This window comes from Anticarsia gemmatalis, chromosome W (assembly GCF_050436995.1).
Source record: "Anticarsia gemmatalis isolate Benzon Research Colony breed Stoneville strain chromosome W, ilAntGemm2 primary, whole genome shotgun sequence".
NCBI classification, from domain to species: Eukaryota; Metazoa; Arthropoda; class Insecta; order Lepidoptera; family Erebidae; genus Anticarsia; species Anticarsia gemmatalis.
In genome coordinates this window covers 3,103,930-3,127,818 of record NC_134775.1, presented here as the reverse complement: position 1 = coordinate 3,127,818, position 23,889 = coordinate 3,103,930, and the positions used below count along the sequence as shown (strand labels likewise).

General features: G+C 42.4%; 1 protein-coding gene across 1 annotated transcript; it reads left to right on the top strand.

Moving 5' to 3' along the window:
• Nucleotides 1-3,506: 3,506 nt before the first annotated feature.
• On the top strand, nt 3,507-4,640 carry LOC142985819 (uncharacterized). The gene has a single exon (XM_076134062.1). It carries the CDS (start codon nt 3,507-3,509, stop codon nt 4,638-4,640), a length of 1,134 nt encoding a protein of 377 aa, XP_075990177.1.
• Nucleotides 4,641-23,889: the final 19,249 nt, after the last annotated feature.

Here is a 23,889-nt window from a genome sequence, read left to right as displayed (position 1 = left end):
TTACAAATATAAATTTGGCGGTACATTTTTTCGATATCTGCCGTGTACGCGTATCGATATATTCTCCACTTCAACAAGAGTTGTTGCAGGTCTTTTTGCAAATTTGGACCTTTGTACATAAGGTCATTAAGACTGTTGCCAGAGGAGGTTTTGGCGGACGCGTTAAACACGACACGAAGCTTAGTAGTAGAAGAATCTGCTCGTTGAACCGAATGATGCGGTAAAAAACATTCCAAAGAATCTATATTAGTAGTTGCTAGTGTCATATGACCTAATTACTCATACTCGCTCATGAATTGCTTATACTGCTGTGCCAAACATTCTTGTTTGCTAAATTTCTTTTCTAAGCTCCTAAATTGCGCTATCGCTATTAGCTTCGCTATCGCTTAGACGATCCTAACTTTTCACTGAAATGCTCTTTCATAGGTATTCTAACCTCATAACGACCGTTTTTCAAACGTTTTGTTGTCGCAATGTAATAGTCAACACATAGTACATCTTCAGTTGACATCTCATTCTGCTCATGAATATCTTCAATCTGCCAGAATTGTTTAATGTCTGCTATATTGTTAAGGATGACGTTACAGTGAAAAGTTTGGATACCACCGCAAAGAATCCAGCCAAGCTGGGTTTGCTGCGCTAAGGGTGGTGCTGTATCTGAACCTCTTAACGTACCACCTAACATGATTAGGGCGTAAACGTCTGCACCGAGTAATATATCTACTGGACGACTAGTATAAAATTCGGGATCGGCTAAGTTAACGTGCTCTAAATGTGACCAAGCAGGCTTAGGAAATGACTTATTGGGCAAATTTTTTATAAGATTATTCATGACTAGCTGACCCGCGCAACTTCGCTTGCGTCACATAAGAGAAAATGAATCAAAATTTTCCCCGATATTGTAACATTTTTTATTGCTGCTCTGCTCCTATTGGTCGTAGCGTGATGATATATAGCCTATAACCTTCCTCGGTAAATGAGCTATCTAACACTGAAAGAATTTTCCAAATCGGACCAGTAGTTCCTGAGATTAGCGCGTTCAAACAAACAAACAAACAAACAAACAAACAAACAAACTCTTCAGCTTTATAATATTAGTATAGATTATGGAACTACTAAACAAACAAGTAACCAGTTTTGAACGCATCAAGACCATATGTTCTAACTATAAAAAGGATAGCATCGCCAGAAAAACTGCCGACTATTTAGAAAATCGCCTCTCGAATTTAGAGGAGGAATGGGTGAATTTCCACGAACGTCATGATGCACTTCTAGTAGCAATTCAAGACAAAAGCGTAGTTAGTTATTTTACCAATGATATTTTTGAGAAAACGAAACAAATGTATGAAACTACAAAAAGAAACATGATGGACTTGTTGGTTGCTCATCGCCAGCAACAACAACAGAAATTAGAGTTTGACCTGACTGGCATGCTCGTAGAAGATACTGATGATAAACTGAAAGAGCTTATGAATAGTCAAGACAGCAATTTCAAAGCTTTAGATAGGGCAATGTCAAAGATTGATATTGAATTTTTATCTGAAAAATGGGAATTTGAAGATCACTTGTCTATTTTGAAATCTAAGTGGGACGCGGTCGACAAGGTACATTGGCAACTAGATACGTTACTGAAAGGTTCAAACATGAAAGAACAATATAATCGCAGTTTTGAAGAAATTGAACAAAAATACGATTACTTAAGAAAACTTTTAAATAGCAAAATATGGTCTAACATTCACTATCAACGCTCAGCTCCAAAAATACAAATACCAGAATTTTCCGGTAATTACATCCAGTGGCTATCTTTCAAAGACTTATTTATAGAAACTATACACAACAACCCTACTATCTCAAAATGCCAAAAAATGCAACATTTGAAACCAAAGCTGAAGAGTGAAGCTGAACGTCTGGTACAGCATCTTACTATCAGTGCAGACAATTACGACTCATGCTGGGAAATATTAACACACCGTTATGATAATCGTCGCCTTCAATTCACATCTTTTTTGAATACTATGCAACAACTACCGAACATTCAATATCCCAATAGCTACAATTTAAAAAAGCTGCATGACGTAATAACTGAGTGCCTGAATGGACTCACCAACATGGGGGTTGATGTCTCTAGCTGGGGACCTATCGTGGTTCATTACATGTCGCAAAAACTGGACCCGGTTACATTTAACGAATAAACAAAGGAGTTGAAGAATAACAGAGATTTGCCGGAACTTAGCGAATTTCTGTCGTTTTTGGAAAGTAAATTCGTCGCTTTAGAAACCATAAAGAAATGCCAAAAGGAACCCACTGGCTCGTACAAGCAAAACCAAGCACCTTCATTCAACAGAAATTTCCAGAAAACTTATGAAAAAAGATTTCCTACAAAAACAACTAATTACAACAACGAACGAACAAACAAGGAAAAATCGACCTTATTTGAACGCAATAGAGACTACTCAAAAACTTTTTATACTTCGTTTGGAAATTGTCCATTTTGCGAAAAAGATCATGTGTTGATGCAATGCGATAAATTTATTGCAAAAGACCCTGTACAACGGAATAACATCGTTGCGAAACTCAACATCTGCAAAAATTGTTTGTACAGCCACGGAAATGTCCAATGTACGTCACACAAATCGTGCAAGCAATGCAACTTGAAGCATCATACATTATTGCATATAAATGAACCGACTTCGAAAAATGACAATAATGCGATTAGTCAACGACCTTCTACTTCCAGACAACAAACTTCCCATCATCTTTCGGCGAATGAATTGGAAGTTCTATTAACTACAGTGCAAGTTAAAGTGCAAGCAATTGATGGAACTTACATAACGCTTCGAGCATTACTAGACCAGGGCTCGCAAGCAAACTTGATTACAGAAAACGCTGCACAACTACTAAGACTTGAACGCACCAAACTCAACGCTACAATAACGGGAATAGGGTCGTCTACTAGGGACTGTAAAGGCCGCATGAACTTAACTTGCAAGTCAATACATTCTGACTACACATTTACTGCTGATTATTTAATATTGAATCAACTTACAAACAATTTACCCAGCAAAACTTTCCAAAAAACTAACTGGACGCACATTGAAAATTTAAAACTAGCGGACCCGGACTACAACATATCTAGTTCAATCGATTTACTACTAGGAGCCGACATATATGCTGACATCATACTTGATGGAGTTCTAAAGGGTGACCACCAGTCTCCAATTGCTCAGCAAACTAAATTGGGATGGATTTTATGTGGCAAACCCAAGACCTTTAATTGTCACGTAACCATCTTCGACTTAGCTGAATTATCAAAATATTGGGAAACTGAGGACATAACTCAAGGCCCCGAGGACATTAGTCAAGATGATCGATGTGAAATATACTATCAACAAACTACAAAAAGAGGACCTGATGGCAAGTTTATCGTTAAGATGCCAATGGTGGAAAATTTTGAAGAAATTGATAAGCGCGGCGCAAGCTGACGCTCGACTAAGTTCTTTTTCGCGATGGGTACACAACTTATTGCGAATGAGTTACTGGCGTTTTTGCAGCAAAAACTGGATGTGATGGATGAAGTGTCAGCCATCCAGATATGTGCGAGTAACTTCAGTGAAGAGGACATTGCAGCTGCCAAGCTGCTATTGTTCACGACGCTGAATAAGCGCGACAAGATGGTGTCCCGCCGGCGTGACGGGACAAAGAAGAGCATCCAAGACATCATCACGCTACTCAAGGAGACTGATCCCGACGATGTGCCGACGTTTGTGGCGAAGGAGCTGCACAAGCTGCCCCCTGTCACCTTCGACCACGTCGATGTAACCAGCCTTCTGAAGGACATCGTGTCGCTGAAGGCCAGCCTTGCGGATGTGCTAGTGAAGTTAGATGCATCCCAGAATACCGTCACCGATTTGCGTAAAGAAATAAACGATTTGCGCATTAAGGTGTCGGTTTCTAGGTCAACACCCGATGCATCGAATGTCAACACGTGCCGGCGAGTCGTCGATTCGCCGTCGTTGAACTCTGCGTCAGCATATTCGACGCCAGCGCATCCGTCGCGTACTGTGGAGTGCAGCGCCCCCGCGCCCCCCACCCCCGCACCTGCCCCTGTGACATCACCATATGACGTCGCGCGAACCGCTCGCCCCGTCCCGCTGCCACGGCCTGCAGCCCCCGTGAAGACTCAAATAAGAGACTTTGCGAGCGTTACGGCGAGCACTGCTGTTCCCAAATTCTTACCAAATGATACGGGGAATGGGAACGAAGACGACGAGGGTTTCATGAAGGTTCAAAGGAAAAAGCGCGCCACACGAACCCAGAATCGCAGCGGTACGGCTCCTAAAGAGCCAACACCGTGCTTAAGAGCCGCGAGACCGACCACACCGGTGTACGTCTCACGTCTGCACTACCTCACCAACAAGGAGGATGTCGTGACGTATATCAGTAAGAGGACCAAGTACCAGATGAGGGTGCAGCTGTTGGAGGCGCGCCGTAACGTCGGATTCAAGTCGTTCGTGGTGCGCGTCCCAAACGATGTGCTGCCCCTCGTCATGAAGGAGGACTTTTGGCCCCAGGGCGTGGTATTCCGTCGCTTCCGCGGACTTATACCACAGGATAGCACCAAAGACACTGTGCTTAAGTGAAGTGCTACTAACATAGTCTTAAGATTTATTTACTAATAACAATATGATATATTTAATATATATGTTAGTTTGTAAGGTATATATCTATGAGCCATTGTAGCTTGAAAATAAAATGATTTATTATTATTATTATTATTATTAAAACAGCAAACACTAGAGCCCTTGTACAGCTTAAGCCGCTAGAGCAGATGTAACCAACTCTGAGAGGTGCTTGATCGAGACGCCGTTACAGCATTTGGTAAACATATTTTTTGAGGTTATTACGATCTTTTGAAGATCATATAAATCTATAGCCTGGTAACGTTAACATAATTAAAATCATTTTTTATTACCTATAACCCTAATTAAACTATCTGTAACCCTCAAAGTCTTATTTATGTTCAAAATACAATTTCCAAATCCACATATCTATATAATTTTTGCACTTAAAACTGAATATTTTGAGGGCGCACGAAAATATTGACAATAATATACATATATATTGACAGCAAACTGGAACTCGCACTTTCATATCACGTACACAAAGAAATAAAAGCGATAGACTACTTGTTATTTTCATAATCCAATCCGTAAAAATAAAATGTCTCCTCATTTGTCACTGATGATTCATTTTAATACAATATATTTAGTTTACACCATAATAAACCGACCATATTACTAATTTAGAGCGTTAGCATTTATAACCGTTACACAGTAGCGCTAAAATAAGGTAAAGGTGGTATAATCGCGCTGCAAGAGCTTTTTCGAACGCTCGTGGCGCTAACCACCTCTGTACAACAGCTGGTAAGCGCCACGAAGCTGCGAAAAAGCTCTTGTAGCGCGATTATACTACTTCATCTTATTTTAGCGCTCCTGTATGACTACTATACTACGTACTATTATAATTACTATTTACGACCACTGTAGATCCAATGTCGAGCTATAAGCTGGACAGTATGGGCCTATTTGACGCTACAAGAGATCTGTAGCCGCTTATAGAACCACTATACTTCTTACTACGGAGCCTAAGGCGTTACAAAAATCCTTTAACCGGCCATTGTGCAGCTTGTTATAGCGCTTGTGTGCTAGTTGGGACCTTTCTAGAGCACCGTTTGTTTGTGGATGGTATGCAGTATTGAATGTTTGATTGCATCCTAGAAATTTTACTAATTGTTTCATAACTTTATTCATGAATTCGGTGCCTTGATCAGAATGAAAACGTTTGGGAACCCCGAAATGTTGACAATAATGTAGTAGTTGCTTGGCTACTGTTACGGCTTCTTTGTCTGGGATAGCATAAGCTTGTACAAAACGCGTTAAATCATCTTATAAATTTATAAAATAAATTTAACCCATTACTGTCCCACTGCTGGGCAAGGGTCTCCTCCCGTAATGAGGGAGGGTTTAGGCCTTGAGTCCACCACGCTGGCCAAGTGCGGGTTGGGGACTTTGCATGCCCTCAATAAATGTATTAAACAAATTTTAGGCATGCAAGGTTTCCTCACGATGTTTTCCTTCACCGTTGGAGCATGTGATAATTATTTCTAATACACACATAACTTCGAAAAGTCATTGGTGTGTTGCCTCGGGTTCGAACCTGCGACCACTTGCGTGGGAGGTGTCAACTTATACCACTCGGCTATCACTGCTTATTAAGTTAAAATATACTTGTTACTGTTATCACTTATTTCTGAGTATGAAACAAGATCAATTGAGACACGTTCAAATGGTTCAGTGGATTGGGAGGTAATAACCATGGGAGCTTGAAAATTCTTTCTCTGAATTTTATTCCGTTGACAGGTGAGACAAGAGTCGATATAATTTTTGATATCATTGGTCATTCCTTTCCAATAATATTCTTCGCGAATCTTTTTTGTTGTTTCAGAAATACCACGGTGTCCTGAAAGTGGTTCATCGTGGAATGTTTTAGGAATTTTCGGAATTTCTTCTGGTTTAGGATATTTTACTTTGTTTTCGCAAATGATAATTTCGCAATTATAATATTGGCCTAGGTATGCTGAAATACGCAGTTGCTCATTATTTAATAATTTACAAGTTGTATCATACTTAAGATCGGGAATATAAAGAGTATCTATATTATGGTGTTGTAGACAGGACAAAAGTGCTTTGAAGTAACTTTCACTGTCCCAAGGATCGAAATGGTTGGGTCTTGTATAACATAAATAAAAATTTTGCTTTTCACTAGAAATAATGTGATCTACACTATAGAGTGATTTTGGTTTATCTAGGTTGACAGGTGCGCATAAAGATAAAGCTTGATTTAGTAAATTATTATGGTCAGCGTGATTACAAGATATGGGTAGAAATATGTTTTTATGTCTAGGATCTAATAATTGATTCGGTGAGATTTTTATAATAGAAGGATCAAAGCAATTAATATCAGGATCTTGTAAAGAAAGGAAATGTTCATAATTAATTTGCATATAGTCATCTTCATCGGATGGGAATTTATTGTCATTGCGTTCTACGTGGTCTGAAGGACTTGGACTATCTTGAGTTAAATCGATTACGTTAGAATTCAAAATAGGAGGTCGGGATAATGCATCTGCATTTGTATTAAATTTACCTGATTTATGAATGATCTCGTAGTCATATTCTTCAAGTTTTAGTCTCCAACGGACTAAACGACTACCGGGATCTTTGATACTAAATAGCCATTTAAGAGGCATATGGTCAGTTACGACTTTAAATTTACGACCGTATAGATATGGGCGGAAATGTTTGACTGCCCATACGATGGCTAAGGCTTCGCGCTCGATCACTGAGTAATTAGATTCGGCTTTGTTTAATGTTCTTGATGCGTATGCAATAGGTAGGTCTTTGCCTATTTCTCCTTGAGAAAGTATAGCACCGATAGCATATAATGAAGCATCCGTAGTTAAAATAAATTCTTTGTTAAAATCTGGATATTGAAGAAGGGGAGTTGTGGTTAAAATTTCTTTACATTTATCAAAGGCTTCTTGTTGGCTTTCACCCCAAATGAATGGTGTGTCCTTTTTAAGAAGACATGTTAAAGGTTTAGTTAGTTTACTAAAGTTTGGAATGAATCTGCGGTAATAACCTGCAAGACCTAGAAATGATTTGATATCTTTACATGATTTTGGAATTGGGAAATTTTGAACTGCTTCTACTTTACTCGGATTAGGTTTAACACCTTCACTTGATATAATATGACCGAGATATGCTACTTCTTTTCTCATAAATTCACATTTATCTGGTTGGACCTTTAAACCATGCTGCTTAAGGCAATTAAAAACTTCGGTTAATTTTTGCTCGTGTTCTTGAAGGCTTGATGCGAATACCACAATATCGTCAAGATAGACAAAGCAACGGTCACCTTGTAAACCTAAGAGAACATTGTCCATGACTCTTTGGAATGTTGCGGGTGCATTTTTCAATCCAAAAGGCATCCTAAGAAACTCATAGTGACCATATGGAGTGCTGAACGCGGTTTTAGGTATGTCTTTAGGGTCCATTTCGACTTGATGAAGACCAGAAGCAAGATCTAATGTAGTAAAATAAATTGAATGACCTAATTTGTCTAGAATGTCTGTTATGTTAGGTAAAGGATAACTGTCTCCGATTGTGATTTCGTTTAATTTGCGGTAGTCTATCACCACACGCCATTTTTGTTTTCCTGAAGCGTCTAGTTTTTTAGGTACTACCCAAATGGGGCTGCTCCAAGGCGATGTGCTAGGTTGAATTATGTTTTGGTCTAGCATTTTTTGAACCTGAGATTTGACTTCTTGCTGATGTACGTAAGGAAACCGATAAGTTTTAGTGTTGATAGGAACATCTGAGGTAGTTGGAATTGTATGTTTTGTATGACTTGTGAATGTAAGAGGCTCATCTTCTATATAAAATATATCTGAGAAGTTGTTGATGATTTTATCTAATGACTGTTTCTCTTCGTTATTTAAATGATCTTGTCGAATTAATTGTTTTACCTTTAACCTCTTATCATGGACGTTGTATTTAATATTTGTTGAGTTAATTGTATGAATATTCTGAGATAAGTCAATAGTTTGAAAACTCGTTGCTTTAATTATAGGAATATTTATTAATTTGTCTTTGTCACTAGTGTTTACGCATGTAATTAGAAATTTGTTATTTTTGACTGTCACTAGTGCGTTTGGAATAGTTACATATGTCTTTGTTAATTATTTGTTTGTCTATGATTGCGGGACCATTCTGTACATCATTAGTGAGACATGTGATTACTGTTTCGGCCCTTGACCCTATTAACTGGTTTGTATCTGAGGATCCCTTTGTGATTTCACCTATATTGAACAATTTATAGGAACGGTCTCGTACACGGATTGAACATGAATACTAACATTAAATTTAGTCATAAAATCATTACCAAGAATTCCGTCAACTTCTATGTTAAGATTAGCTACATGAAATTTAAACTTAGAGAAATTGTCTAGAGCAATTTGTGCTGTGCCAAAGCTTTGTATTGAAGAATCTTTTCCAGATATACCAACTATAGATACGATGTCCGATACATCTAGAGGTGCGTTACCAATCTTTTCCTTTTTGAGGACAGAAATGGCTGCGCCGGTATCTATTAGCATAGTAACTGGGTTGCCTTCAATATGGAATTTGCAGTGTAGAAGATTTTCAGGAGGTACGTTTAAAGAAGATATTCTGATGGATTTCGTGATCTTTGATTTTGTTGAGTTCAGACGAGATTTAGAATTAGATTTAGTATATGATTTAGAATTAGATTTAGTGTCAGATTTAGTATCAGATTTAGTATTAGATTTAATATTAGATTTAGTTTCAGATTGAGTGTCAGATTTAGTACAAGATTTAGGATTAGATTTTTGCTTAATACTAGAGCTAGAGTTATTAAATGATATAGGATTAGATTTAATTATTGTTTGGATTTCAGCCTGAATACATGCATCGCGAAGTTGTGTCCGATACACTGGTAGACTTGGCGATGTTTGAGAATCAGTCTGAGTAAAAGCGTCGCGAAGTTGTGTCCGATACACTGATAGACTTTGCGAAACTTGCGTGTTTTTTATGTGTCCCCGATGGACTGGTCTAGAAATTTGTTTTGTTATAGCTGGAGATCCTCCAGCGGGACTTGATTTTGGATCATTTTTGTCTGGACATAATATTGAGAAGCGGTTTCCTCGGACATGTCCAGATCCGGGGCCGCTTTGGAGTTTAAATTATGAATTTTAGGCTTAGGAGCTGGAAGCGCACGTTGGTTTACCTGATTCGACTGTAGATTTTTATAATTGTTAAATTGCCTTTTTCGGCACTCTGAAATTAAATGACCTGGTTTTTTACAGTAATTGCAAGTTTTACTGGTATTTATATGATTATGATTTGTTGGTGGAGTTGGGTTTGTTAACCGAAACATTTGCTGTCGAGCACGATTCATTGCACATATTTTCTCCTCTTGTATAGCGAAACGGCCTGCTTCAGAAAGAGTTGTAAAGCCTTTGGTTCGCAACATTACTCCTATCTCTGCGCTTATACCGTTAACGAAGACGCTTAAAGCTGTTTCTTCGGTAACCGCTAATCTACCGTAAAGAGTACTGTCAGTGATTTCTGTGCTTAACTTTTCGACTATTTTACTCCTGCATAGATCTACTCTATTAAAATACTGGGTTATAGATTCATTTGGTTTTTGAAACATAGATTGAAGTTCTAAATTAAGATGCGATATGGTTTTTACGTTTGAAAATTGGCTAATAAGAGAAGATTTCAATGCTGCCCAGTTATTATATTGTCTGCAATGGATATTTGATGCTCCTACACCAGTAATGTTATTCAGGACGTACACTAATAGAATTTGCCTTTGATCCTCTGTGGCTAAATTAAAAGCTGAATCGCAGGATCTGACAGATCTGGTCAGGTACATTTGTTTCGAATTTGGGAATTAGTTTGAGGAGAGTCGCTATATCTAGAGAAGTTGAAGTTTCGCTTTTGATCGACATTTTGTAAAAAAAAAAATTTGGTATTTACCAACCATATTTGTTTTAACCTTTTTATTATTCGTATATTTATACGAATAATAAAAAGGTTAAAACAACTTGGATAAGATTTAGGAACTAGGAGTTAGATTTAAGGATTTCAGGCAAGGAAATAGAGCATATGAGTTTGGCCACTTACCACAGTAACATCAATATGTTCAGGAGCTGCATGTTCGGCGAAAACTGTTAAAAGCCGTCGGCTACCACACGATGACTGGGCGATGCTGTCCCTACGTGCGTTTCGTCTTCACAATTGGACGTAGTTATGAAAGAACGTTCCAATCCACAAGGTGGTCAAAATTGAGTTTTTGAGCCCAAGCTAGGTATTTTGGATCGTCCTATCTAGTGGTGAAGACACTGACTCTTTTACGACAATAACTACTGAAATAATTACACGGTCTAAATGATAAAACGTACCAAAAGATCTAAATTGTAATCGTATAACGTGACATTACATATGGATCGTACTATTTTTATTTGTTTTGGACTGAATGCAATAGAAATAACGAACCAATCCATCTTGAAACGTTTTAAAATAAATATTTTTATAATAATTTTAAATCTTAAAAAGTGACATTCCATTTGGATCGTTATATTTTATTACATTTTGGACTGAATAAAATAAGAATAATGACTCAATCAACTTGGAACGTTTTTAAAAATAACAATTATAAATGAAAATTCATTTGGATCGTACTGTTTCAATACGTGTTGGACTGAATAACATAAAAATAATGATCCAATCATCTTGTTTGTTTTTCTTCTTCTTACTATCTATTTCTTCAAAACATTCCATGTAGGTACTTTATATATAACGTGACGATAATAAATTCATATTGGTAAAAGTACCGTAAAACGGGGTGAATAGAATTCGCGGGGTGAATAGAAAAAAAATCAGGAAAGTTTTCAAGTTTTTTTTAATATTTGAGTACTTCTCGTTGAAGAATTTTGTTCAAATTTTAAATGATTACACGGCGATATTACTTCTCTGCGGTGTTATAATTGTTTAAATTGATATTTATACCCAAAAAATTGCTTCAAAGTCTACCGTCCTTGAATACCTTAATATCGACCCTCAAAACTTTGGATTTAAAGTGGGATTTCTTTTCTAATGAGTTGTTTGGAGTGTTTATGTCTTTAGGTGTATATTAATTTATAAAGATACAATATTGTTAATTGAAGAAACGTTTTTAAATCTAAAAAATATGTTTAAATCATGGAAATAGTATTTTTTTTGTATAAACGGGGTGAATAGAATCGTTTGAAGGGTGAATAGAACTACAGTATGGGGCAAATGGAAACATAGCAGGGTTCAATAGAAACGCGTAAGAGGTGAAAAGAAACGAGTGAGGGGTCAATAGAGATTAATAAATAGGGTTGTCAAAAACTGTAAACAAAATTAACATAAACAATGAAAAATTAATAGTCATTAATCTTCTGAACTTCACAATTACCATTGTATCAAAGTTATAACGGCAAACTACTGCATATAGTATGAAAGTTAGTTAGGTTATCTTGCTTTATTTTTTCAGTTAAAGTAATTATCAACGGTTATTTAAATTTTTAAACACACAACCTCCCTTTTCAGTATGTTGGATAAGTCGTCTTTGGCAGCCCTAACAGTTTTTCCATTCACCCCTTTGGTCGTTTCGATTTACCCCTATCGCTGGGTGAATAGAAAATGACCATTTTTTTAGGAAAAATCGTAAAATTATGCATATTTTTGGACAAATATGGTTTTAGCTCTTTCTTCATGGCGCCGGACATGATATAAAAGAACCCGACAATAAAAATAACAAGTTATTCGCAACAAATTTTTAGGACAAAGTTGAAAATCGTTTCTATTCACCCCGTTTTACGGTAAACCTTAGTCTACCTATGACCCCAAACGCTGTGGGTTAGTCTCTGAGTACCCCGATCCCCGAAGCCCCCGTCCCGGAGTGCCCCAATTTATTTTCGTCTTGTGGAAAATCATCACAATAAAATTTACATTCACATATTTCACATACATCACATGTTATCTATATTAATATTATAAAGCTGAATGAAAAGAAGAGTTTGTTTGTACGAGCAAATCTCAGGAACTACTGGTCCGATTTGAAAAATTATTTCAGTGTTAGATAGTTAATTTATCGAGGAAGGCTATAGGCTATATATCATTACGCTACTACTAATAGGAGCAGAGTAGCAATAAAAAATGTTATCTATACTAATATTACAAAACTGAAGAGTTTGTTTGTTTGTTTGAACGCGCTAATCTCAGCAACTACAGGTCCGATTTGAAAAAATCATTCAGTGTAAGATAGCCCATTTATCGAGGAAGGCTGTAAGCTATATATCATCACGCTACGACGAGTAGAAGCAGAGTACCAGTAAAAAATGTTACTAAAACGGGGAAAATTTTGACCCATTCTCTCTTATATGACGCAAGCGAAGTTGCGTGGGTCCAGCTATGTATGAATATTTCTTAAAAAATATGTTTTAATAATGTTTCATTGTTTTACTTATGTTTTAGAAAATATATATATTAATTACCAAAATATAGCAATTGTAACATTTTGGAACGTTTTTGCAAATTAAGTTAAAATCTACTTCCATACATTAAGCCTTTTTTCAAAAACGTTCCAAGTGCATTTTTTTCATAATTTGTATGAGAAATATGAATAAATTTTAGTGACAAGTATATTTAAAAATAAAGTTTATTTATATAGTTGCAGTGATACATACTACTTAGCTGTACTCGCTACCAAAAAAAAGCGTACCACAAAATTACAAAAACGCGATTTACTCATTTTGACCTGCGTGTGGATTGGAACGTTCTTTCATAACTACGTCCAATTGCAGTATCCTACCGACTGCGCCAAATTTGTTATGAGGCGAATGGCAAACTCACTTTAAAAAATAAAACTTTATTTATTACACTTAGAAATAATACATGAGTTATGAATTAACACTGATTTACGACTAAGATTTGGAATTGATTTAGAACTGACTATGTTTAGAACTAACTATGAACTGACTGTTCGTACATCGAGGACGAGCTTATATACTAATACAATATGTGAAACGTAAACTTATTAGCTAATGGTTTTAGGGCTAAAGTAAATATGATAAGCGAGTCCTGAGAAAAGACAATAACAAAGTGATTAGTAATTATAGTAAACAGGATACATTAAGATGATGATTATTAAATACAAGATAACATAATGATTATATGTTTTGATTTAGATGATGTTAAAATATGAGGACTTTATAGTTATACTTTTCTCACCATAGCTGCCACATTTCTTATTTTCTTGTCTCTCTGTGGTGGTGTAAAAGGTGCTAACGCACAAAACTTTACTAGTAGCGCTCGCCTCACAAATCTGGGAGATAATCGTCCTATTTATTACGACAATGTGGGCGAAATACTTTTAATACATGACGAGTGGAAGTTACTCTTGTATTTCAATCTAAGTACATACTGGAACGGAGTAAAAGATATAGAAAACTACTTGGGAAACGTCAACTTAGTGTGCACGAAACTGGATCGAAGATACTGTGATGTCACCATGTCACAACTATTTCATGAACTAGAACTTCTGAAACATTACAACACTCTACTGTTAGCCCCACATAAACATTTGTCTGGCCGTAGCAAGCGGGGATTAATCGATGGAGTTGGCTATGTGGCAAACAGTCTTTTTGGAATATTAGACCAACGGTTTGCCGATAAATACGAAGAGGATATTCAAACTATGAAGAATAATGACAATTATCTCCTAGAATTAATAAAAAATCAAACTTCCATTGTGCAGTTAGAAAATGAAATCCTCGAGAAGAAAGAAGCCAACATAAAACAACAATTTTCACTTATCAATAATTTTATGAATCAGACAGATTTGAAACTTGCAAAAATCGAATCGGAAATAACATTTGCAATGGCAGCAAATTATTTCAGTTCCACATCGCTTAATGCGTATCTACTACTAAACAACTTGAAAAACATGCAAGAAATGCTGTTTAACGCCCTAACTGATGTGTATCAAGGGCATCTCGATGTACATCTACTTACTCCAGTTAACTTAATCAAGCAGTTAACTTTGATTTCTGCAAGATTACCAAAAACTCTAACATTACCAGTAGAAGACTTACAACTAAACATAAACACTATATACAAACTACTTAACGCAAAGGCTCGGGTTACTGGCGAGTTGTTTCTACTTGAAGTTAACATCCCGTTGGCGAGTGATGAGGATTTCTCGCTATTCCGGGTCATACCACTACCTCCGAAAACATCTCAAAATGAAAGCGCAACTGTTTTGGTTTCATCTCAGTTTGTTGCAACCAACTTCAGAAAAAATACTTACGTTAGTATTACAGAAAACGAGTTGAGACACTGTATTGAGCATAGCAACAAACATTTGGTTTGCAATTTAAACTTACCTGAACAAAATATTGATAACATCAACGCATCATGTGAAGCCAAACTATTGAGTCGGCAATCTACAACACTTCTTGAACTACATTCATCGAATACATGGCTAGCGATGTGCTGTGACTCATGCACATTACGTACTATATGCGACGACGACGTCACAACACAAGTTATCAATGCGTCTACGATTGTATCATTGAAACAAGGCTGCATCTCACAAACTAGAACATTAATGATACACTCTCGCAATAATTACAACAGCAAGGCGAAAATAGAATGGGATTTCCAGATTCCATCGCTTGACACATCAATCAACGCAATAATAAATACACAGAAAACTCCACAACTAGAACTAGTCGAAGATGAAAACATTGGATTAGTCAAAGAGAAGCTGGAACATCTGAAAAATCATGAACAGCTTCCAGCGCCAATCACTGCGAACGACCTTCACCAATTCACGATTTGTTATCTACTCCTAGCATTTGCTATTATCGTCGTATTGATCTGGATTGCTAGAAAACGTGGATACTGCATTAAACGGGTGAAGGTGAACCCTACTAATGAAACGACAAAACAATATGAGGATATTGAGCTGCAGCCTATACCAGCTTCAAACATCCAGGACCTGTTCCGGACATATTCAGTGACGCGCCGCGGAGTCAAGGCCACAGCGAGACCAGCACCAGCGACGCGGACTAATCGGGCTCAGACTTCCAATGATGTCCAATTTAATTTAGAATAGTTTTACACTTTATTTATATTCATTTACAAACATTTTATACTTATATACTTTTACATACATTTTATACTTTATATTTTTATTAACTTTGTAATAGCGATTTTCAGTCTATTGCCGTCGTCTTCTTTTCGGGTCGGGAACATGTACGGTTTCGTACATTAACCTACATTTTGTATGGAATAATATAAAATGTTTAGCTGATTTAGCATTTACTTATATCGAACGATTATTAACGATTTTACTTGCTGTGCAATTTAACTCCCCGTACCGAACACACGTCGCGTAGTCGCCTGAGAATCGCTAACTAAACAATTTTGGGGAATTAAGAATAAATCGGTTTTATTACTACTCCGGTCTACTTCTATTGCACGCCACATCATCTACCTACTCAACATCCACTGCTCTCCACTATGGTGATTTCCAGAACATACGCGGCATCGTTTTACTGAATAACATTTATTTCCATTGTGGTTATAAATGCAATTAATACAATATTGTAAATTATTTAATGTTTTAATTTTTACATCGTTTGGCATCGCAAGGAACTTTTCGCAACTATGCAAATTGTGTTCCTCAAAACAAAGTGCGCATTTGCTAGCCGACACGTGTAATGATTTCGCAATAAGTTTATACGGTTTCCAATTATTATCATTAGATTTATTACAGTTTTGATATTTTCTATTATTAGAAAATGATGTTGATGGGCCAGCTTGCTGATTAGATGTTGGATGAGTTTTAGGAATGACGTCTTGACGGCGCCTAGCGGTTTCAAGACTAGTAAACTTATTTTCTAGAAAACCGAAGAACTCCTGTAATATAGGTAATTCCCGCGAATTTTTCAACGACTCTATATATTCTGAATACGACTCACTATCCAACTTTTGAACTTGAACTGCTGTAGGCTGTATTGAGTGGTCGGACTCAATACTTTACGCTAAACACCTTTTTCACAATGAACACTGCTATATAAGTCACCGATAGATTCAGGTCACTGCTATGTAGATCGCTGTTACAAATGTACTTCACTAATCGACAATACCGGTAACACGTGTATCACGACCGCGAAGTCCTTAGGCTAAGAAGGACCATTTAATGTTGGGAACGCGACCTAAGCTGCTTGTAGATGTTAAATTAAACACTTCGATAACTCTTTAAAGGTTTATTGCTATAAGACTGTTACTAAGCTAGGTTATATGAAAATGCTAAATGAATGATAAATGCTTGGCTAATTGATACGAATGCACGCGGTTTGCTGTCCGAATATGCACTGATGTTGCCGCGCACACAATACGGCCGTATTAGGTTGCTAGCTCAGCAAGATGTGTTCGATGCACGTATCGAATTTTATTGTATCGAACAATAACGATATCTCGGATTTTCTTATAACCCGGCTCCCGGTCGGTGTTGCAAATGCCGCACCTGTGGAGCGACCGGAAGCCGGTCGCGAAAATTTCACCCCTGCTGTAAGGGGTAGTTTTTTTTCTCATGTTTAGACGTTTATATATAGTTACTTCCCTTTTTAAATCTTACGAAAGCTTCATAAACAACCAAAATTTAGTTACCGGAGTTTACCGGACCAAGATTTCGGTAAACGTAATTTAAATATCGTAATTATCGATCGGATCGGACGGATTGGATTTTCGAATCGTACCCACAAAATCAGCTCCACAGACAAGGGGGTGTGTCTCATTTTGACCTCCACAGACGAGAGGATAACGGGTACTGCGTGCACCACTGTTAAAACTGGTGTAATGGAAATTAAGCTTTATAAAGATACACCTGTCGTATATCGCCCATACAAGCTTTCATATCAAGAAAAACTCAAAGTCCGCGAAATCTCTAACGACCTCTTAAGTAAAGGTCGTTAGGCGTTCAAAATCCGAATTTGCAAGTCCGATAATTTTAGTTAAGAAACGCGACGGTTCCGATCGACTTTGTGTGGATTATAGAGCCCTAATCCGCATCACGGTTAAAGATCGGTATCCACTGCCACTTATAGATGACCACATAGACCGACTCGGTAGTTACAGATTATTCACTTGCCTTGATATGGCTACTGGTTTTCATCAGATACCTTTAAAAGAAGAAAGCATCCATCTCACCGGTTTCGTGACCCCAGAAGACCATTTCGAGTATCTTAAAATGCCATATGGTCTGGCTAACTCTCTCATAGTTTACCAACGCATTATCAACGACACTCTTCGCGAACATATTAATGAGGCTAACGTTCTAGTATACGTTGATGACGTGCTCTTGCTTAGTAATACTGTAAAAGAGGGGATTGAGTTACTTGGTAGAGTACTTAAAACTTTGACTTTAGCTGGTTGTTTAGTTGGTAACTGAGAAGTCAACCTTAAAAAATGCTACTTTCTTGTGACTGAGGTCGAGTATTTGGATAAAGTAATAAGCCAGGGTCAGATTAGGCCGAGCCCGCGAAAAGTAGAGGCGTATTTTAATACCAATCCCCCGGGAAACGTGAAACAAGTTCGACAGCTTCTCGGTCTGGCAGGGTATTTTAGGCGTTATATAAAAAAATTACGCTTCCAAAATTACTCCTATTACTCGTTTGACTCGCAAAAACCACCAGTTTACTTGGACCTCAGAATGCGAGGCTGTGCGCAAAGATATCATAAAATGGTTGACAAGCGCGCCAGTACTGTCAATATTTAATCCTAGTTTCCCAACAGAAGTTCACACCGACGCTAGTAGTATAGGCTACGGTGCCGTCCTCCTACAAACCCATCTAGACTCCAGTAAGCATGTCGTTTCGTACTTGAGTAGGTCCACTCAAGGAGCTGAGAGCAAATATCACTCCTACGAGCTTGAGACTCTTGCGGTTGTTAAGGCTCTTGAGAACTTCCGACATTATCTGGTAGGATTAAAGTGCACGGTAGTGACCGATTGCAATGCTCTGAAGTCGACAGAGCGCAAAAAAGATTTATTGCCCCGCGTTGCAAGGTGGTGGATTTATCTCCGAGATTTTGAATTTTCTATTCAGTATCGGAAAGGAGTAATGATGCCGCACGCTGATTACCTTAGTCGAAATCCAGCAGTCAACGTCAATCAAATCAGTAGACCCCGTAATTGGGCCCAAATCGCACAACTGGCTGATAATGAGACTCGTGATCTTATCGATAAACTCCGTGACGGCAGTTTAGACCTTAATCGCTATTCCGTACAAAATTACATCTTGTATTACAAATACACCCCGATAGGCCTGCAATCACGACTTTGTATTACATCCCTAAAAGACACCGTCTCTCCCTCTTGCGGGTGTTTCACGACGAACACGAGCATATTGGCGTAGATAAAACACTTGACCTAATATTGAGACACTTTTGGTTTCCGGGACTTAAAAGATTTGTGAGTAAGTACATAGGCCACTGTTTAGTTTGTATCTCCAAGAAGAGAGTACCACGGGCTCCACTCCAAAATATAACCTCGTGGGAAAAGCCAGATACCCCTTTCACACAGTCCATGTAAATAGTTCGTCGCTATACCTGGGCGTTCGTCGCCGCACCTGGGCGTTCGTCGCCGTACCTGAGCGTTCGTCGCACCGAGTGGTATAATTATGCTCAGCACATAATGCGACACACAAGTCTAAGTACTTGGCGTTCGTCGCCTTATATCGCTTGATGAGCTTCTGAAGGCTACTTTGGAAAAGTATTCCATGAAGTGGAATATAAAGTTCAACGTATGAATGTCTATTCCATGAAGTGGAATATAAAGTTCAACGTATGAATGTCTATTCCATGAAGTGGAATATAAAGTTCAACGTATGAATGTCTATTCCATGAAGTGGAATATAAAGTTCAACGTATGGTTTGAATAAAGAGACGTCTCGACTTTGTTTAATTAACTAAGAGCACGTGTGCAAATGATATTATAGCTGGCGACGCATGAATTAGATAAATGACGATAGAATGAAAGACAACAAAGACAATGGCAGGCTGTACCTTGATGGGTGAGTGATGATATTTGATAATTTCAGGTGAGCACACTGATGAAAACGAGACGGTCGAAGCAGACGAGGGTCCTACGACGGGTCTCTCAATGCCTCTGCTGGATGCGGAAACTGACGAACCTGAACACTGCATCGCTGGTCCTAGCGGTGTCTCTCAGAGGACCCATGTCGAGGACGACATGTCATCAGGAGAGGCCGTGTAAGAGGAAAATGGACTCCCCTCTACAATCGCCTATAAATACAACGAGACGACATTGCTCACCCCTGGACAGTTCGGGCCGCGACGCGAGACGGAGCTCTCTGCACAGATCGAGCTCCGTGAATTCCGTCTACGCTAGAGCGCTACGCACGCGCTACGCGCTACAGCGCGCCGCGAAGCGCTACGCGAACCGCCCGGACCTCAACGTAACCATAACCATTACCACTCATTGTTTTGAGGTCGCGGTTGTTCGGCTCCGTCACCTACGCTTCCCCGCCCCCCTCCGGACCACGCGCGGCACTCCGCCGCCTCGGCCCCCGGTCTGCCACCAGCGGCAAGCCCCGGGGGTTCGGTGCGGTGGGCGCTTAGCGCCGGAGGGATCGGCGAGTGGTTAGCACTCGCCGACCGCCACCGCAATGCCGCGAACACCTCCGCCGGCACCTCCCTCGGCCCGGAAGCCGACGCGCCCGCAGCCTGCGCAGTCGCCCGGTGTCGGGAAGCGCGCGCCCAGACGGTCCAGCGGTAACGCGCGCGCAATACTGGACCGTGTGCTGGCATCGGGTCAGGCTGAAAAAGCCAAGCCACAAAACTCGCCGCGCAGCCCACCACGCAGCCCGACGCCGACGCCGCGAGCTCCGGCACCAGGAGCGGGTGAGGCGTACTTCGCCCCCTCACCGCGCTCCACCCCGGCAACACCAACGCCGGGAGGCGTCTCCGCGCAGGACCACCGCGCGGACACCGCCTGGCCTCCGCCATCGCCCGCCCATGCCGTCTCTCCGCTCCCCAGGAGGGACCCGCGCATCAGGGAGGCGCCGCCGCGAGCGGCCCCCCGCTCACCCGCGCCGCCTCCCGCGTTGCCCCCAGACGACTTCACTTCGCCGCCTGCACCGGAGAAGCGCGCGGCGCATTTCATTACGCCGCCCTCTGTACCATCTGCACAGGCGGCGACGCAGAATGCCCGCAGGAGCTCGCCGATGGATGTGGCGGGCCCCTCCTATGCCGCCATGGCCTCTGCCGCCGCACCCACCGTCACCGCTGCGCTGAAGACCGCAGCCGGGACGTCCAACGCCGCCGCCGCCGCCACCGCCGCCACCGCCGCCGCCTCGAAGCCGACCACCCCCCGCTACCCGCCTCTGGTGGTAGAGGCGCTCCCTGACTGGCCTACCCACTTTAGGGCCCTAAAGGAGCGTCTGGGCCACGCGCCCAATGGGAGACCCTTCGGAAAGGGGGTCAGATTCCTGCCAAAGTCGGCCGAGGAGTACCGTATCATACAGCGGTACTTAACGACTTTGGCAACCAAGGAGAACCTATCATGATTCTCCTACTCCCTCCCGGAGGAGTGCAGTCTGAAGGTGGCCATCAGGGGGCTACCTGTGGGCACACCACCGGAGCTCATCGCGGAGGAGCTGACGGCGCGTGGCTTCACTCCAGAGCACGTGCGGCCGATCCAGGCCCGCCAGGGACGACCCGGCTGCTTGTACTTCGCGCAGCTGGCGCGCACAAGAGACGCAGTGCCGGGCATATATGAGGTCACGGAGCTCCTCTATATGCCCGGCGTGAAGATCGAGGCCTGGCGGGGCAAGAAGGGTCCTGCCCAGTGCCACCGCTGCCAAGGCTTTCGCCACTCCTCACACAACTGCCACAGGCGCCTCGCCTGTGTACGTTGTGGAGAGGAGCACGCCGCGCGAGACTGCGCGCGCCCGCGGGAGGAGCCGCCGACCTGCGCCAACTGCGGGGGTGCCCACACGGCGAACAACATCGCCTGTCCCGCCTTCAAGCGCGAGGCCCGCAACAAGAAGGCGGGCACAGTCGCGCGCACCTCCGCACCCGCCGCGAGGAAGATACCTGCCGCCGACCTGAGGGAAGACAACGCCCCTGGCTCCCTCATGGCCGCGGCGAACGCAGCCTCAGCACCCTCCGGACCATCCCGCCGCCGCCGCAGAAAGCGCGGCGCAAAGAAGCCGCACGCCGCACCGCAGCAAGCGCCGAGCTCCGCACAGCCGGCACAGCCGGCACCGGCGTCGCAGCGCCCGCCCGCCCAGCAGCAACAACGGCAGCAGGAGCATCAGCATCAGCAGCAGGAGCAACAGCATCAGCAGCAACGAATGAGGAAGGGACCTGAGCCCGAACACAGCCACCAACCCCAGCCGCAGCGGAGGGCCGCCACGGTGCCCAGAACTGGCGCGCTGGACCCAAATATGGTCGCCATCATCGGCATGCTCCAGCAGGTGCTGGCCGCACTGCTGGAGCACCGAGACCCTATACCGCTGATCGTCGGGACGATCCAAAAGTTGTGCACGCATGGAGCGGCGTAACCTGCGTGCCCTCTTTTGGAACGCCGACGGAGTGTCCCCAGAGAAGACCAGGCTACTGAGGCTGCTGCTATCGCAGCGAACAGTCGACGTAGCCCTGCTCAACGAGACCCACCTTCGCCCGGTAGACAAATGGAAGATCGGCGGTTACCACGTCTACCGGGAGGATCACATCTCGCCAGCAGGGATTGCCCGCAGGGGATTGGCAATCCTGGTCAAGAGGAACGTCGTCCACCAACTGCTACCGGTACCACAACTGCAGTCGTCGTACGCCCTCGGCGTGGAGATCTGCATCAACGGCCGACCCACCCGTGTGTTCGCCTTCTACAAGCCGCCGCAACCCGCCTGGCAGTGGCCGATATCCACACCATTCTGGACTCGCCACTGCCCACGATCATCGCGGGCGACTTCAACGCGAAGCACACGGCGTGGAACTCCAACCGAATTTGCCCCGAAGGCCACCGCCTTTTCGACGATGCAGATCGCCAAGGCTACGAGGTGCTAGGACCAGAGGTCCCGACGCACTACCCGTACGCAAGCATGTATGTACCCGACGTCCTGGACATCGCCGTCACCCGTGGCATCGACGGCGCTGTCAACCTGGACGTCCTGGACGACCACCTCATATCAGACCACCAACCGGTGTGTCTGACTCTGGAGGACACTCCACTAAAAGCTGGAAACCCACCTTCTCGATCTCGTCAAGACTGGGAGGCCTTCCACCGGCTGCTATCGGAGCAATCACCGACGCGCCGCGTGGACACCGCCGAGGACGTCGACTCGATGGCCGTGGATATCTCCACGCAAATTCAGGCCGCGCTCACCGCGTCCCGTTTAAATGCCCCGTCCACCAAGAGGGCCCCCCAGCTTCCGGCCAGCATCATGGCGATCATCGAGAAGAAGAGGAGGCTGCGAAGGCTATGGCAGAACACCAGATGCCCGACACTGAAGACCGAGCTCAACGCTCTGGTAGCGAAGATCTCTGCGGCGCTGGAGACCCAAGCCGCAGAGTCGTGGCAACGCACCATCGAGCGAACGGCGAAGAATGGTCGGGCATCCACCGCCTGTGCCGCCGTCTCTCCGGGAAGCCATCCCCGATCCGCCCCCTGCTGGCAGGTGACGGCACCCCACGTTACCGAGCCGAGGACCGGGCGGAGATATTCGCCGAATTCCTGGAGGGACAATTCCAGCCGAACCCGGCCGTCAACGCGCAGCACGCAGCCAACATCGAGCAGCTTGTGAAGACGTACATGGAGCAGCCCGTGGCCCCGACAGAGGACGCCATCGTCTTTTCCCCAGGCCAAGTCCGGCGCATGATACGCCGACTTCCACTGCGAAAGGCCCCTGGACCCGACCGGATCCCCAACGAGGCGCTGCGTCACCTCCCAATGCGAGCGATCGCGGGGGTGACGCGCCTATTCAACGGCATACTGCGGACCGGTCACTTTCCCGCCGCATGGAAGCTCGGCAGAGTCATTATGCTGCCGAAGCCGGGGAAAAACATCCTGCTGCCGGGTAGCTACAGACCCATCACGCTGCTCCCGAACATCTCCAAGCTGTTCGAAAAACTGCTGCTGCCACACCTCGTCCCGCACATCAAGCCACGCGAGGAGCAGTTCGGCTTT

What these genes read in the sequence shown, in the direction of transcription:
- LOC142985819 (XM_076134062.1), top strand. Translation starts at nt 3,507, where the DNA reads ATGGGTACACAACTTATTGCGAATGAGTTACTGGCGTTTTTGCAGCAA.